The sequence below is a fragment of the Erpetoichthys calabaricus genome, chromosome 9 (assembly GCF_900747795.2).
Source record: "Erpetoichthys calabaricus chromosome 9, fErpCal1.3, whole genome shotgun sequence".
NCBI classification, from domain to species: Eukaryota; Metazoa; Chordata; class Cladistia; order Polypteriformes; family Polypteridae; genus Erpetoichthys; species Erpetoichthys calabaricus.
Genome location: NC_041402.2, coordinates 44,406,211 through 44,423,914, shown reverse-complemented (window position 1 = coordinate 44,423,914; position 17,704 = coordinate 44,406,211). Strand labels below are relative to the sequence as shown.

Here is a 17,704-nt window from a genome sequence, read left to right as displayed (position 1 = left end):
TATTTCAAAAACCTGATGTGCTAGCTTAATTCTGGTTTCATATATGAAATCAGTGTAAAAAAATTAACAAAAAGCTGGTAGCAAACAAAAAATATTTTTTGTAGATCAGTGTAATTTGCATCTCATTAAACTGCTAAATGCCCAGGAAGAGGACCTGATCTGCACAGGTCAGCTAGCTCACTATGGATAGCTTTTGCATTAAATCAGTTCTATGAGTGGCTACTGAATCTGTTTTTCTCTGAACATGATAGGGTTATTCTAAGGTGTCAATTTTTTAGTGATGCACTGTTCTAAATCAATAGAATTACATGTCTTCATATTAAAGTCTTCATTAGTACCCACCACAAAATCTCTGTTTGCAAACCTTTCTAGACAAAAATCACATTCAACACAGACACATGAACAGGGGCTGGTCAGTTTAGGTTTGGTGTGTGACAAACTAGCATTACCCATTTTACCAGGCTGGAACACAAGTCCTGCCTTGCCAAACACCTGCCAGACACTTTCAGTATCAGTTTCTTTTTGACCTGGTCTCTTACTGGAATGCAGCCTTATATGATAAAATGATCAATCACCAAGTGACATCTCAGGGCCATCTTCTTGCGATACCTGTTAAATGTTCAGCTCAAAAAAAAAAACACAACAAGGAGTGGCAAGCTTTAGGGACAGAACTTTGTACCTGTTGGTCAACCGACGGGCTCATATGCACCCAGGGAACCAATGGCAAGACGTCCACTCCTGCCTTTAAAAACACTAGCACACACTAGCTCAATGCTTCTTCTATCAAGATCACGGTTCGCCCAGGCTGCTTAAATCGAGCAGCTTGTAGGGTGTGGCTGTAACAAAGACTAGAGCAATTTCCTTCTACTTCAAAGGGTAGCCTGGGCAGGACTAGAAAAAATGGAATACCACTTCCATTAGTCCAAAACTTGCTACAGAGACCAAGTAATAAATAATAAATTTTTATTTGCTATTGCACTTTATATTTTGCTACACTTTATAAAGTGCTACAGAGTCAAAAATAACAGTCTATAAAAAACACTTTAACAAAAAGTTTTTCTAGAGAGAGGAGTTTTTAGGTTTCGTTTAAAAACATCAGTCGACTGTGAGGCTCTCAGGTAATCAGGGAGGGCATTCCAAAGCTTCGGCGCCACAGATGAAAAAGCCCTATCACCCATGCTGCTGAGCTTAGTTCTGGGGAATTGGAGGGTGTTTATGTGTACAGAGCGGAGGGTACGTGAGGAAGTATAAGGAGTGAGAAGTTCCTGTAGGTAAAGAGGGGCATGTCCATAAATGCACTGATGGGTGAGAAGGGGAGACCTTGTACTCTATTCTGAGCTGGACAGGGAGCCAATGAAGAGTTTTAAGGATGGGGGCGATGTGATCGTGCTTTTGGACCCTCATCAGGATCCTGGCAGCATTGTTCTGAATATACTAAAGTCTCTGGATACTCTTACCGGGAATCCTGATGAGGAGTGCATTACAGTAATCCAGCCTGGAAGAGACAAAGGCATGGACGAGCTTCTCTGCATCTACCAGGGTGAGTGTTGGGCATAGTTTGCCAATGTTCTTGAGGTGGTAAAAAGATGACTTACAGAGATGTTTGATGTGGGTGTCAAAGGTGAATTGTGAGTCCATTTTAACACCCAAATTGGTAACAGATGTGGAAAGAGGGATATTTTGACCAGAGAAAGTGATACTGGTGATAGTAGAACGACGGAGATGGTGCGGAAGTAGAGGAAGAACCTATATGTTAAAGCCACTCATTTGTCTTGCAGGAAATGGGAACAGACTGATCAGCAGTTGCCCAAAAGATGAGGTTTTTGCTAGCAACAAGAGGACTGAAACCTCATATGAAAGTGCAGTACTGCGTGCAACCAGTAGTTGTGACTAAAGACCTATTCGGGCAGGATCCATTTTATACCAGGAGGTGGTGTAAAGTTAGCGATTTACATGCAGTGCTTTACTAGGTACCAGCATTTACTTGTTTCTTTTAGTTATACATACATACATACATACCATCAGTACAGACCATATAGCAACATTTATTTAATGTGTGTTTGCACCAACAAGACAGAGAGCACCCGCACCCTGGTGGACCTATGTAGCTTTAGTTCCATTACAAATGCTAAAAACAATAGAACTTTATGTCAATTCACATGGGACCAATTTAATCTGGATGTGTATTTCATTATATATATATTATATATATATTATATATATATATATATATATATATATATAAAAATAACACAGTAGGTAAAAGTGCATGTTTTATGTCTCAGTAAAAATATACAATCTATAAAAAGTCGCTAACGTGAAATGATTCAAATGGGACTAAAATTAGAGGTCCTCCAGTAAAAATGACTACCCTACCACCTGGAATATAACTAATCCAGTCACAAAGAAAGAAAGCACTCTGAAGATTATTTTACACACCTGAAGAAAGACAATCAGGAAAGGAACAAAGTAGGGGTGGGCGGTATGACCAAAATTCTATATCACTGTATTTTTCTAAATTATCCCGGTTTCACGGTATTTGACGGTATTTTTTTCCCATGCATGAGTGGATGTTAAACACATTTTCCACTGCAATTACTAGCTAAGAATAACCTATTCCAAAAAATTTTAAATGTGCACACAAGTATTAATACAGGTTTGCATTGCCCCATAAAGTGATACTTTTCAAGGGGGTGTCACTAATGAAGAGAAGGAAATCACACTGCATGACATATGCAGTCAAAATATAGAACCTTTTTATTTAACAAATTTTGCCAACATATTTTCAACCATCCAAAGAGGTATTTAGACTTAGGAAAATATCCAGACGTGCTTGTCAAAAATTGTATTGCACTGAACATGTCTTAGAAAAGGAATAAATAATTTTTTTTTTGTAAAACAACTACACTGTTAATGTTAACAATCTCTGTCCACTGACACGTTAAAGTGACTTTTTAAACAACTTTACCATCATTAAACTGCATAATATTTAAACTAATAAATAATAATAAAATAAATAATTGTATTATTACTGATAGTTGCACTATTACTTCAAGGCTTCAAAAGCCCAGGTGCATTAAACAGTATTCACCAAATTAAAATAAAATAAAACAAAACAAGTGCAATCTTGGTGATGACATCTTTACCAACTTAACTATCATTTTGGCAAACTGCATTAATATGGACCTTGCTTCAAGCTAAGATATATACATAAATAATACAACTGCAACTTGCATTTATAATTATATTTGTGGTATAGCCCTATGGAATCGTATTGGGGCCACTGTGAAGAAAAAAAAAAAAAAATACAGACACAGGGAAGAAAAAAAAAAAAACTATACGTTGAGAATAAAGTCGACATTTCCACTCTGTTCTCATAGTTTACTTTATAATTAAAGTAGAATGTCGTAAACTAAACTTCATCCTAAAATCATTGTTCAATTTACTAGATTTTCTCAAACCCCGTCATAAGTTAATGTAGCACATTAAATGCTTTGTGTTGTGTTCCCCGACCCAGTTGTTAATCACTACATTCCTTAAACTGACTTCCTCCGCACTAATAGACAGCGATCACCATACAGAATCCATTCACTGTATGATATTCCTGCTCTCTGAAAATTTAGAATTTATATCAAGTATTTATCTTGGCATTCTAAATGTTCAGAGAGCATGAATACCATGTGAATGGATTCTGTGCGGCGATTGCTGCCGTTGCCTCTTCTTAGTGCAGTGGAAGTCAGTTTAAGAAGCTCGGGAACACTTAACACAAAGCATTTAATGTGCTATATAACTTATGACGGGGTTTGAGAAAATCTAGTAAATTAAATATTCATTTTACGATGAAGTTTAGTTTACAATGTTCTACTTTAATGACAAAGTACGAGAATAAAGTCAACATGTCGTCACAATATTACACAGTACCCAGGTACATTACACTGAATTGAAAAATAAAACAAGTACAACTTGGCTTGCAGTATTATCCAGTAGTATAGAAACAGTGTTTACAAATCTGACCTTTTAAAACTAAAGCATCTCCAGGCGACAGATGCGACTGCTTTTTTTCGGCTCTCTGTCAATTTTCACCGCGCAGCATACCTATGCTACTGCCCACTATTTGGTGGTGTAGCAGTGAAAAAAAGCCCTAGTGCAACAAATCTGTTTAGCGGTGTAGCAGTGAAAAAGGTCCCCACTTGAACAGTTTCCCGCTGCGCCACGTTCCGAACGTCGTTTAGGCAATTTAAACCAGTGTTGCAGTATAAGAAAAATCCATATCATAAAAAAAATAAACGGTTTTCGGTATGAACCGGTATACCGCCCAGCACTAGAACAAAGAATCAAAGTAAGTGTACTTAGTTTTTTGTGTATATGATACTAAGAACTATTAATTTTAACTTTGTAGTTAGGACAGAGCCAGCTAATATGTTACTTTGGTGTAACTCTAAATAGAAGGTAATATCCTTCCCAAGGTTAAGTTCCGGATGTGATTTTCTTCCTAAATTCAGTAAGAAAGTACAGAGCAGCAACTTGTGTGTATAGAATGAGTGAAGGAAATTAAGAACGCACAGAGACTAGCTGTGACTAAAAGAATGGCCATGGTGCAGTCAGTAGAGACTTCACAAATAGATGAAGAACTTATTCAACTCTAACCACATGAAGTGAAAAAACAAGAATTCACAAATTCTGTGCTTTTTTCCTATAGGGAAGAAAAAGTTCAAGCTACCCTTCATAGCTTTATGCTTTGTGTTTTTTGTGATTGCCTTTATTCCGTCTATATTTAGGTATCTTTATCATATTATATATACACACACATTATATACATACACACTCCATCCATCCATACATATACATTATATTATATATATATATATACACTAGTCATTTAGCCCATTACAATAACGGGCGCTAGAACAGTAGTGCATAAACATTAGTAGGAACAGTCTATATTAAATGGCAAGGGACTTAGACAAATACGACCAACAAAAAGAATGAGGTCATTCTTTCAGCCTTTCTTTTGTTGAGGTTTACTTTCTGAGCTGACCGTTCTTCATGGGCTGCCGCCGTGTATTGTGCGTCTAATTTTCTGTGACAGTAATACTGTCTTGTATGGCTCTACTCAATAAGGACGCGCAAAAAAAGGCAAGCTTCAAAAGGGCGACCTCAATTGAGTGCGGCGCGCCCTTATTGAAGGGTACCGTCTTGTACGTCCGTAATATACCTTTAATTTTCTCTGGTGGTAATACAGGCATGCGCGTCGGTAATATGCCTTTAATCTCCTCTGACAGTAATACTGGCTTGTATGTGGCTGTAATATGCGTCAATGTACTGTGTACCTTTAATTTCCTCTCGCAGTAATACTGGTTTGTATTTCCGTAAAATGCCTCTAATTTTCTCTGATAGTAATATCGCGCACTCACCGTGCCCCGCGCACTTCATCAAAAGACACCCACACACGGACACCTGGACGCACATAGGTATTTTATATATATATTTATTACACACATATATACACACACATATATACATATTATATATATATATATATACACACACACACACAGTTGTGCTTGAAAGTTTGTGAACCCTTTAGAATTTTCTATATTTCTGCATAAATATGACCTAAAACATCATCAGATTTTCACTCAAGTCCTAAAAGTAGATAAAGAAAAACCAGTTAAACAAATGAAGCAAAAATATTATACTTGGTCATTTATTTATTAAGGAAAATGATCGAATACTACTTGTATGTGAGTGGCAAAAGTATGTGAACCTCTAGGATTAGCAGTTAGTTTGAAGGTGAAATTAGAGAGTCAGGTGTTTTCAATCAATGGGATGACAATCAGGTGTGAGTGGGCACCCTGCGTTATTTAAAGAAAAGGGATCTATCAAAGTCTGCTCTTCACAACACATGTTTGTGGAAGTGTATCATAGCACGAACAAAGGAGATTTCTGAGGACCTCAGAAAAAGAGTTGTTGATGCTCATCAGGCTGGAAAAGGTTACAAAACCATCTCTAAAGAGTTTGGACTCCACCAATCCACAGTCAGACAGACTGTGTACAAATGGAGGAAATACAAGACCACTGTTACCCCTCCCCAGGAGTGGTCGACCAACAAAGATCACTCCAACAGCAAGGTGTGTAATAGTCGGAGAGATCACAAAGGACCCCAGGGTAACTTCTAAGCAACTGAAGGCCTCTCTCACACTGGCTAATGTTCATGTTCATGAGTCCACCATCAGGAGAACACTGAACAACAATGGTGTGCATGGCAGGGTTGCAAGGAGAAAGCCACTGCTCTCCAAAAAAAACATTGCTGCTCATCTGCAGTTTGCTAAAGATCACGTGGACAAACCAGAAGGCTATTGGAAGAATGTTTTGTGGATGGATGAGACCAAAATAGAACTTTTTGGTTTAAATGAAAAGCGTTATGTTTGGAGAAAGGAAAACACTGCATTCCAGCATAAGAACCGTATCCCATCTGTGAAACATGGTGGTGGTAGTATCATGGTGTGGGCCTGTTTTTGCTGCATCTGGGCCAGGACAGCTTGCCTTCATTGATGGAACAATGAATTCTGAATTATATCAGAGAATTCTAAACGAAAATGTCAGGACATCTGTCCATGAACTGAATCTCAAGAGAAGGCGGGTCATGCAGCAAGACAATGAACGACCCCTAAGCACACAAGTCGTTCTACCAAAGAATGGTTAAAAGAAGAATAAAGTTAATGTTTTGGAATAGCCAAGTCAAAGTCCTGACCTTAATCCAATCGAAATGTTGTGGAAGAACCTGAAGCGAGCAGTTAATGTGAGGAAACCCACCAACATCTCAGAGTTGAAGCTGTTCTATACGGAGGAATGTGCTAAAATTCCTCCAAGCCGGTGTGCAGGACTGATCAACAGATACCGGAATCATTTAGTTGCAGTTATTGCTGCAAAGGGGGGGGGGTCACACCAGATACTGAAAGCAAAGGTTCACATACTTTTGCCACTCATAAATATGTAATATTCAATCATTTTCCTTAATAAATAAATGAGCAAGTATAATATTTTTGTCTCATTTGTTTAACTGGTTTCTCTATCTACTTTTAGGACTTGAATGAAAATCTGATGATGTTTTAGGTCATATTTATGCAGAAATATAGAAAATTCTAAAGGGTTCACAATCTTTCAAGCACAACTGTAATATATATTATATACACACACACACACACACACAAACACACACACACAATTACATATATACAGACAAATACACACAGTCAAATACATTCATTTTCTATTATTCTTATGTTTGAAATAAACTGCATTGTTTTGTTCAGTTCAACAAGCGTATGTGTGTTACTTGCAGAAGTAAGTCTATTGCCACTTTGGGATCACGACAGAGGAAGTGTGTAATGTAGACTTGCCAATTTATGAACCGGATAATGGCTGATAATTGAGCGATTAACCTTTTTTCATTTTAGTGGTCCTGGGCAAGTTAAAATCCTTTCATTTTCTCACAGAAGTAAATAATTGCACAGAGGACAACAACAAAACTGACGGAAATCCTCAAAGTAATCACCTATCCCACATTCTGCTAACAGCTGTTACCCACTTTTATGAATTTAACACCCAAGCCAAAGAGACTCTTCTCTTTCTCTGCAAGACAAATACAAATTATCAAGTTCTCCTACTGTCAAAGTATTAGTCACACCCCACTTGGGAAAAAAAATGACCGACCAAAAAAAAAAAAAAAAAAAAATCTTTAAATTAAATATAAAAAAAGGATGTGCAAGTGAAACTTATTTTAAGGCTAAAATTACATTAGTAATCTACTGATATAATGCATGTAGCAAACGAGCCATTCATATTTTTTGTTAAAAATTGTTAAGCTGCTGGTAATGTTTAAGTTTTGAAACAACCTTCTTAAATTAACAGTGACTCACAGTACTAAAGAGGGGCACTAATTACATCATTTGCATGAAAAACGACTGTATCATAGTATGACAATAAAACAATCCAGATGTTCTTTGGTGTGATAGATGGTGGTGTGTGTATTAACAGAAGCTGAAGAAAGATTAAAAAAAAAAAGTATTATTGGTCCATCCACACAGTTTTGTTTTAGTATAGTTGCTGAAACTAAACTATGTAACTTCAGAAAACAAGAAAGGTAAGGTATGAAGAAGTACAAAACCTGCTTACACATCTGATTCAGTGCAACTACTACACGCTGTAAATTACACAAAGCAAGTAGGTAAAGTATAAATCACTTGGGTGCTTTCATACAGGAAACTCACTGCCCAAATTAAGTTCTCTTATCCCAACTGACAAGCACATTATATATCCTTTTCAATATCCAATCCAGTTTCATAATGGTACACAAAACTGCATGGACAATCAAAGAGGCTGAGAGCACAGTCTCAGTGAACATTTAACCATTTTTACAAACACTTACGAGGCGCTGCTTTAGGTGTGTTACTTTTGCCTGGTGGCCTGCCTCGTTTCCTCTTTACAGGGACAAGTTGGGGAGTGGGCGGTGCCTCCTCCATTTCCACCATCTCTGCTCCTGTGACAGCTACCACAGCCATGTCGTCATCATCCTCATCCTCATCCTCTTCCTCAATATCATCCAAATCTGGACCAGCATGCCCCTCTGAAAAATGAAAACAATTTAAACAAAGGTTACAACTTTTAAGAAATTGACTCATTACTAACAGAACCATCAATGCCTTCTATAAAAAAAGTTACTATTACTAACTAGGAAGATATTGTGAAAATTACTGAGAGAACAACTTTACAGTAAATTACTCTTATGTCAGTTTATCTAAACCTACCTATTACAAAAAGAAATCCTGTCCTGGAAAGCAAAAAGCAAGTCTACGATATGTGATCTTCTCGTAAGACACTTTAAAGACCCATGAGACCAAAGACACGCCCTACTTTCAATCTATCAAATAGGACAATAGGCAGCAAAACATTCAGTCTTGTGAAGGATTTGAGCACACACAGATCCAGGGCTCTCAGCGCATATAAAGCGTATAAGGTATGTTATAAATTAAATGTCGACATCTAAGCGAAGAACAAAGCAGCGCGGAGAAAAGTGACTCAAATGCGTTGGACAGAAAAATGAGCAAAAAAGAATTATCGAGGTGCAAATTCAGAAAATAAGGAAAATCATCAGCCCGGAACAAGTGGAATTGAAAAAAAGCACGTCCAATCTGGCTCAGAATTAAAAGACAATGAGTAAGAGAAAGTACTTCATAAAGACGTTTACAAACGTTGACGCTAAAAACACATGCAGAGCAGGTTAGAGACTATGAAACCAGTGAAATTAGAAAGAGTCAAAAAAAAAAAAAAAAAAGGCGCTATACACATGTGGAGAAAGTAGGATATTAAAGTAGGAAATATTTTTTTTACATAAGTTCCGAAATAAAACTGAAACTAATGAAATAGCAACAACTCAAAGAAAAAAAAAAAAAAAAAAATCTTAAAAAAGTGTGTATCCAGAAAACCAAACACGGGGGTTGGCGAGCAAAGTGAGCAGGGGGCGAAGCCCCCTAGTATCTAAGACCACCTAAATCCTAAGACTTCAAAATCAGCAGAAGGTAAATGATTACTTACTATATAATAAGCATTTTTTTACTCTTATTTAACATTTTAAAGTTTGATCAATTCTCAAACAAAAGTCTGTCAGGGCAGTTTTAGATTTAGGCAACTTACAGTATATAAAATAGTTTACTTCTCTAATAAAATGTAACAGGACATTTGTCTTAAACATCCATATCCAAGTGCTTCTTACCACTATCAGTCTCATCGTCCTTCTTACAGCGCATTTTCTTCTTTCGTCCACCTCTCCCTTTTTTGTGTGCACCTCCATTCTCACCATCCATTCCTTCTGGACCACTGCAGTTCTCGGAGTGTCTAGCCATCGTATTCTAAATGAAGGATATAAAATGCATTTATAAATTCATTTATTGCTTATTTTGTAATTTCATTAATTTTTTACTACAGCACATTAAAATACATCATAAACTCAAATTTTAAGTCTCTGTTGATTGACAAAATAATAATGTTCCCATCCATCTTAGCCCATGGTCATGGTGGCCAGAGCAGATCACAAAAGAAACCAGAACACCTGGACAAAAACCCACACAAAAAAAATCTTTAATTTAAAGCCAGGATTCTACAGAATTGTGAGGCAGCCAACATTAGCCACTGCATTGTGCTACTCTAGAAACAGGTTTTGAACAATAAAACTTGACATTTCCCAAGAAACATACCCTACGAGTAAAGGTTTTGCCACATTTAGTACAGACGAAGGAAGTGGGCACAAAGTTTGGATCATGGTAGCGTCGGAAGTGCATGTCAAGGAGTTGTTTCTGTCTAAAAGTCTTCTCACAATGACTGCAGGCATAAGGCTTTTCTCCTGTGTGAGTTCGCTTGTGCATTACCATGTGACGCTCCTGGGTATTAAAACAAACAAAAAAAAAAAAATTCTAAAAAGAAGGTCTAAGCCATGTAATAAATATATGTATTTATATTATGAAAGGGAAGTTCTAACATATGCTGTTATCTATCTCTAAACAACCAATTCAAATGAAAGCTTAGGCATCTAGAATTACAAGCCACTGCACTGGATTTTCTGTTAGCTTTAGCTTATGATTTTTACTGCTAAAAATTATTTTACCTTTATTAAAATGAGCTTTAACAACATAAAACCAATCACAAAAAAAAAAAAAAAAAATACTGCCAAGCAGATAGGGTTGTTCACATCACCTGTCTACATGCGTAGTCACATTGGTCACACTTGAACCTCTTCTCATTCTTATGGGACTTCTGGTGTTGAATGAGGGCATAACGCTCATGAAACACTGCTTCACAGTATCGACACTTCTTTCCCTGCTCAATATAAGAGTGCTGCTTCCTTAAATGAACACCTGTATAAATAGGAGAGAGAGAAGATTAAATTATTGTCTATAGAAGGAAGCACAACATTCTATCACTTAAGCTTTAGAAACTGGGCACACTTGTTAAATGGCGAAGTGAGCAGACTGGTGTGAATGCTAGTTCAATGTACTAAACACGATTTGTATTTAAAATGGCACACTCAAATATACTGGTCTGCATCACAATTCTCCCATGCAAAAAGGTATACTTCATAGATTTGGTTGCGTTAAATCCATTTCTGAAACTGGAATTGAACTTCTGTACAACAAGCTCTCTCCAGTAAATATCTAATTCAGCAATTTTGAAAGAAACACACCACAAGTTCCTTTTGTTTTATGGCATTTTTTTTTTCATGCAGTGTATTATTTGAAGTTTATTTTGAGCTAAAATGTCAGTCTTTATTTGTTCTTAAAGTTACTTGAGGTGGAAACAATCCAAGATCAACTACTAAACTGACCCAAATACAAGACTGTTTCATTCTAAAAATCTCCGATTGTATTACATTTGAAGAGCAAAATTTAAAAGCCATCATGCACACACAATAGTAGATGGCGGTAACTAGCCACCACCTGGAATAAAACTGATTGATGAGAGAAAAGGATGGTCTATCTTTTTAATCAGATTTTACAAGACTAAGTTAAACCAAGGACCGAGAAGTGTTATGATGCTAATTTTGCAATTATAATGATTAATGAGGAAGAGTCAAACAACTCTTGAGCAGCCAGGTAATAAAATGTAATAAGAAAGCCATGTTTGAAAGTGGCAAATCCAAAAAGACTATACAAAAAAGGCAAACGGTCAGATAATAATAATAATTCAGATTATTAATCCCAAGGGGAAATTCACAAAGTATCCATCTATCTAAAATCCTTTCATGATCCCAAAAGCAGACACTTACAATAACTAGAGGAAGAGTTGTGTAATATGTCACAGAAACAAGGAACAAAGGAATACCCATGGCCAGATCCAAAACATTGGCAATTTCCAAGGTTTTCAGCAAAGAGCTGAACATGTCCACAGCTAAGTTCATAGCAAGCCTTGGTTGGTATAAAAGAATGGCACACCATAATGGCCTGTAACTGTGATGCACAAAGATCCCTGCTCAGCATTAGCCTTCAGGTTTACAGAAATGCTAGTTTGTCAGTATTAAATTTTTTTTCTTAAGTTAAATACATATGTTCCCTGGACCATACAGGCAATACAGATCAATTACGTGTATTTTTTGACATGCCAAAATCTGTCACTGCATATAAGAAAGGTGAAAGGTATGTAGTTTTGAAATGGAAAAACAACATTTAAAAAGAGACAATGCTGGATGGGATAACTGAATATGGAAGGGTTGGAGGACAAGAACCTAGTGGGCTTGCTGAAGGAAGTAGGGGGAAGATGACTAAGACCACTTCAAAAGAAAGGGAACCTGTTGATTTTTGATGCGTTCCATGGACACTTAACTGAATCCATGAAAAATTAAGTGTGTAACATGTATAGTGATCTAATTATCATGCCAAGAGATCTGACATCCCAGCTACAATTATTGGATGTGGTAGTGAACAAGCCATTCAAAGACCGTCTTCGCAAGAGATGCATAGATTGACTTTATTAATTGATTAACAGACAGGAGCCAATTTTTTGTGTTATCTGGGAATGAATTTTCCGGACATGAGATGTAATTTACTCTGAGGACATCATCCACAGGAAACCCTGCATGATAAATGCCTTGGACATTGATGAAGACAACGTTCTATGGAAGGAGTCCATTTTTTGTTTTGATATAGTATATTAATCCTCAAAGGCTAATGGTCTTTGGGGGTCAGAGTACAGGGTCAGCCATTACAAATCACCTTGGAGCAATTTTCTGATTAATGGCCTTGCTCAAAAAGCCAAACCAAGTAGGATCCCTTTTGGCAGTAACAGGACTTAAATCGGCAATCTTCCAAATACCAGCACAGATCCTTGGCCTTATAGCCCCCACTCTGCCGGTTTAGAAAACGAATGCACTTTGTATGTGTTAGAAAGGCAAAAAAAAAAAAAAAAAAAAAAATAAGTTAGTTGAGCGCCTCTCTTTCATACGTAAAACTCTGGTGCAATGGGTCTTTAAAAATGCATTTCCTACACTCCATTTAGACAGACCCCCACCACCCCACCGAAGGGAACATGGGAAGACTGGTGATGAAAAACGGGAGAGCTTCCACTAGGACATAACTCAAATGGAGAGACATTACTGGGGATAAGTGGATCTTCAGTAATTAAGTTAGGAGAAAAATGTCTGCAATGAATAATTCTGTTTAAAAAAATTACTTTAGATTTTTTATTTTAATCAATACCTTGTATGCTTCTCTAACTCTTTTAGGGCGGATGTTGACTTTTGTCGACAGGAGGGGTTGAAGGCGAATGTCGACAAAAGTCGACATCCAGGGATAGAGGGCGACAATCAGCTGTTAATGGTGACAAATCTCACGGTCACGTCACAGGCATTCCCTCTGTGCTTGGAGGAATGCTAGACTCGTTGACTCGGCAACTAAACCTTGCGTGTGCGTGAGTTGCGAAATGTAAACAGGCAAGATGGCACCGACATGTGAAAAGGCAGCGAAGCAAGTGCAGAAAAGAAAACATTCGGCAGACGATGTTTTGCGCATTATCGCGGAGTCGGACTCTTGATTTTTCAGAATCGGACTTTATTGGCAGTGATCAGGAGATCGAGCAAGAGAGTTAGAAGCAGGCATCAGCTGATCAGACACCAGCCGATGCCGCGCCAGCGGATCTGCTGCCAGTTGCGTGCCTTCGCGCAGCCGATGCATCTACGGCAAGGTTTGCATGAGATAAATACACAGACATTGATCCGTTGAGAGCCGATCTGGCTACCGGAGTTTACAAGACGGCATGGCTTGCTGTTGGACACGACAGATCACCAGCTGCTGTACTTCAGGCTGCTTTCTCCTGATGCTGCTTTTCAGCTACTGTCAGACGAGACAAACAGGTAGGCAGAGATTTTTTTTGAATCGCGGGCTGCGTTTGCATCACATTCTCGTTTTTCAAAGTGGAAACCCACAACGAAAGACGAGATGAAGCACGCTGTGGCATTACAAATAGAGATGGGACAGAACTAGTGATATAACTTCAGGGAGCATGGGTCCAAACGTGTTTTGTCCCCTGGTGGCTTAGGTACGTGCTGCTGCAAAGTTTTATTCACTTCTGCAATAAACAGAAGCAAATCCCATGGGGTGAGCCAGGCTATAATGACATACATAAAGTTCATAAAGTTTCAGAAGATGAAAAGAGGTGACAATACGGTTTTCATGCAGGCAGAAAACTTGGTGGCAGTGGCATGGCATGATGGCAAATGGGTGACTTGTCTCTCTACAGAACACACTAACAATATATGTGAGAAAGTGCAGCAACAGACAATTGAAAAATAGGCACCAAAGCAACACATATTGTAAGAAGTGCATTGTGGCAATGACTGAAATTGGCTGCTTTGAGCGAGATCAGACTTTGCTGTGTAAAATGTATGTGATATGTATGTGAAATCATAGAGTATGCAGGCTCATACAACATGCAAGACAATAACATTTGTCAAAAGTAAATATTTTTTGTTGATTTGATATGTTAAACAATTGCTTTGTGTTCTTTTTAAAAAAATGTTAGTTTTTGGAAAAATATTCAGCCCTGGGAGAAAAGAAACAAAAAAAAATTAGCCCTAAAAGAGTTAATAGTTATGCTGAGTGAGTAGTGAGCTGCTTTTGTTATTACTGAATTATCTGCAGTGACAAATTCTGTATTTTGTTAATTACTCATTTATCTATAAAAATACCTATTAATTTATCATTAACAAATCCAAGCACTAGCAAAAACCCTTTTATTTAATAACACCACAAGGCAGGTTTTTTTTTTTTTTTGGTTTTTTTTTTTAAATGGCCTATTCATTTTATATTACTTTTAAAAAATAAATGGCAGGATAGCATAATCAAAAGCATATTTGCAGCCAAGTTTAAAAATTAGCACACTAGTCAAAACTGCTGCAAAAGAAGGTAAATATCCTAGCTTGTGTTAGGCAAGCCCTTGCATAGTCTCATTGAAATAACAGTGCTAATAGTAATTCTTTACATTTATACAGCACTGTTCTCAGTAATCCACGCACTTTTTCCATAGCGAGTGAGGAGTCACTTCAACCACTGCTAATGTGTAGCATCCAGCTGGATGATGCAACGGTAGCCATTGTGTGCCAGTATGTTCACCACACATTAGCTGCTAAGTGGTGAAAACATGACAGAGACAGGATGATTCGGGGGGCCAGAATGACTTTGCCATGGAGGGCAATTTAGCCTGGACATTGGGATACACCCTAATCTTAAAGGACACCGTGGCAACTTTTATGATCACAGAGAGTCAGGACCCTGGTTTTACAGCTCACCCAAAAGGATGGCAACATTTTTACAGTACAGTGGAATCCACATTCAGACCACAAGGTAAGTTAAATGCCTCTTGCTGGCCTGACCAACACCATTACCAGCAGCAACTCAAGCTTTTCCTAGACGGTCTCCCAGCTAAGCACTGGCCTGGCCCAAACATGCTTAGTTTGAGGTGGATGACTTCTTCTGAGGTGCATGTGGTATCACTACTGGAGGCCTTGGAGGAATGAAGGTTGAAAAACCCACTATCTGCAGTACTCCATCCTAATTAATCTTGCTAATTCTGGTGTTGATGTGGTAATTTCTTGGAGTTTAGGGTTATCCATCCATCCTCCCTCCCTCCCTCCCTCCCTGGGTCCAGCTCAAACCAACATTTTTGACATTCTAGAAACAGAGAGACAAGAAACTAGCAACTAATAAACAATGCCATTAGCAAAGTCGATATATTCAACATAATAAAAAAAATAATTCCCCCCCCCCCCCCCCAAAAAAATCCACAAAAACCAGAGTCAACAGCATCTTTTTCAGATGGAAGACTTTTAAAAAAAGGAAGTAACCATCATTAAGTCTGTGGTATTTGGATGCAGTGAATCAGAAATAACACCATCATAAAGCTTAATTTAACAAAATTCAACCTACCAAGGTCACTTTTACGTGCAATTACTGTGTCACAGTGCGGGCAATGAAATTTGGCCACATTTTCTGTATGTTTCTGCAAAATGTGCATCTTCATGGTACCACTCTGAGTAAAACGTGCATGGCAGATGTAACATTCATAAGGCTTCTCTCCTAAATGAGGAAAAAAAAAGTAGTGGGTTGGAGAATCAGAAACACAGTCATGGCCGAAATAAAATCGGCACCCCTGGAAATTTTCCTTGAAAATGCACCATTTCTCCCAGAAAATTGTTGCAATTACAAATGTTTTGGTATACACGTTTATTTCCTTTATGTGCATTGGAACAACACAAAAACAGAAAAAAAAGCCAAATCTGACAGCATTTCATACAAAACTTTTGCACCCTCTACTTAATATTTGGTTGCACGCCCTTTGGAAAAAATAACTGAAATCAAGCGCTTCCTATGACCATCAACAAGCTTGTTACACCTCTCAACTGGAATTTCCGACCACATTTTGCAAACTGCTCAAGGTTTCTCAGATTTGAAGGGCGCCTTCTCCCAACAGCAATTTTGAGATCTCTCCATAAGCGTTCAATCGGATTTAGATCCGGACTCATTGCTGGCCACTTCAGAACTCTCCAGCGCTTTGTCTTCAACCATTTCTGAGTGATTTTAGAGGCATGTTTGGGGTCATTGTCTTGCTGGAACACCCATGACCTCAGATGCAGACCCAGCTTTCTGACACTGGGCCCTACACTGCACCTCAATATCTTTTGGTAGTCTTCAGATTTCATAATGCCTTGCACACAGTCAAGGCATCCAGTGCCAGAGGCAGCAAAACATCCCCAAAACATCTTAGAACCTCCACCATGTTTGACTGTTGGTAATGTATTCTTTTCTTCGTAGGCCTCATTCCGTTTTCTGTAAACAGTAGGATGATGAGCATTACCAAAAAGCTCTACCTTGGTCTCATCTGTCCACAAGACGTTAGTCCAGAAGGATTTTGGCAAACTCCAGTCTGGCTTTTTTATGTTTCTGTGTCAGCAGTGGGGTCCTCCTGGCTATCCTGCCATAGCGTTTCATTTCGTTCAGATGTCGACGGATAGTTCGAGCCGACACTGTTGCACCCCGAGTCTGCAGAACAGCTTGAATATGTTTTAAAGTTGATTGGGGTTGTTTATCCACTATTCGAACTATCCTTCGTTGCAGTCTTTTATCAATTTTTCCCTTCCGTCCACGTCCAGGGAGATTAGCTACAGTGCCATGTGTTGTGAACTTCTTGATTATGTTGCGCACAGTGGACAAAGGAATATGAAGATCTCTGGAGATGGACTTGTAGCCTTGAGATTGTTGATATTTTTCCACAATTTTTGTTCTCAAGTCCTCAGGCAATTCTCTGCTCTTCTTTCTGTTCTCCATGCTTAGTGTGGCACACTCAGACACACAACAGAAAGGTTGAGTCAACTTTTCTCCATTTTAACTGGCTTCAGGTATGATTGCTATATTGCCAGCACATGTTTCTTGCCACAGGTGAGTTCAAACGAGCATCATATGCTTGAAATAAAACGATTTACCCACAATTTTGAAAGGGTGCCAATAATTTTGTCCAGCCCATTTTTGGAGTTGTGTGTGACATGTCAGATTTGGCTTTTTGTCTGTTTTTTGTGTTGTTCCAATGCACATAAAGGGAAAAAAACATGTATATACAAAAAAAATTTGTAATGGCAATAATTTTTCTGGAAGAAATGGTGCAT

At 38.1% G+C, this 17,704-nt stretch overlaps 1 protein-coding gene across 2 annotated transcripts in view; it reads right to left on the bottom strand.

Moving 5' to 3' along the window:
* Positions 1 to 17,704, bottom strand: part of ctcf (CCCTC-binding factor (zinc finger protein)) — a 66,068-nt gene that overhangs the window by 6,657 nt on the left and 41,707 nt on the right. For both annotated transcript variants that reach the window (XM_028809413.2, XM_051932352.1), the window contains exons 6-10: positions 15,972 to 16,121; positions 10,753 to 10,913; positions 10,257 to 10,439; positions 9,776 to 9,911; positions 8,432 to 8,629 (exon numbers count right to left, since the gene is read on the bottom strand). In XM_028809413.2, coding sequence (XP_028665246.1) covers positions 8,432 to 8,629; positions 9,776 to 9,911; positions 10,257 to 10,439; positions 10,753 to 10,913; positions 15,972 to 16,121 — 828 coding nt within the window. The remainder of the gene's footprint in view (positions 1 to 8,431; positions 8,630 to 9,775; positions 9,912 to 10,256; positions 10,440 to 10,752; positions 10,914 to 15,971; positions 16,122 to 17,704) is intronic.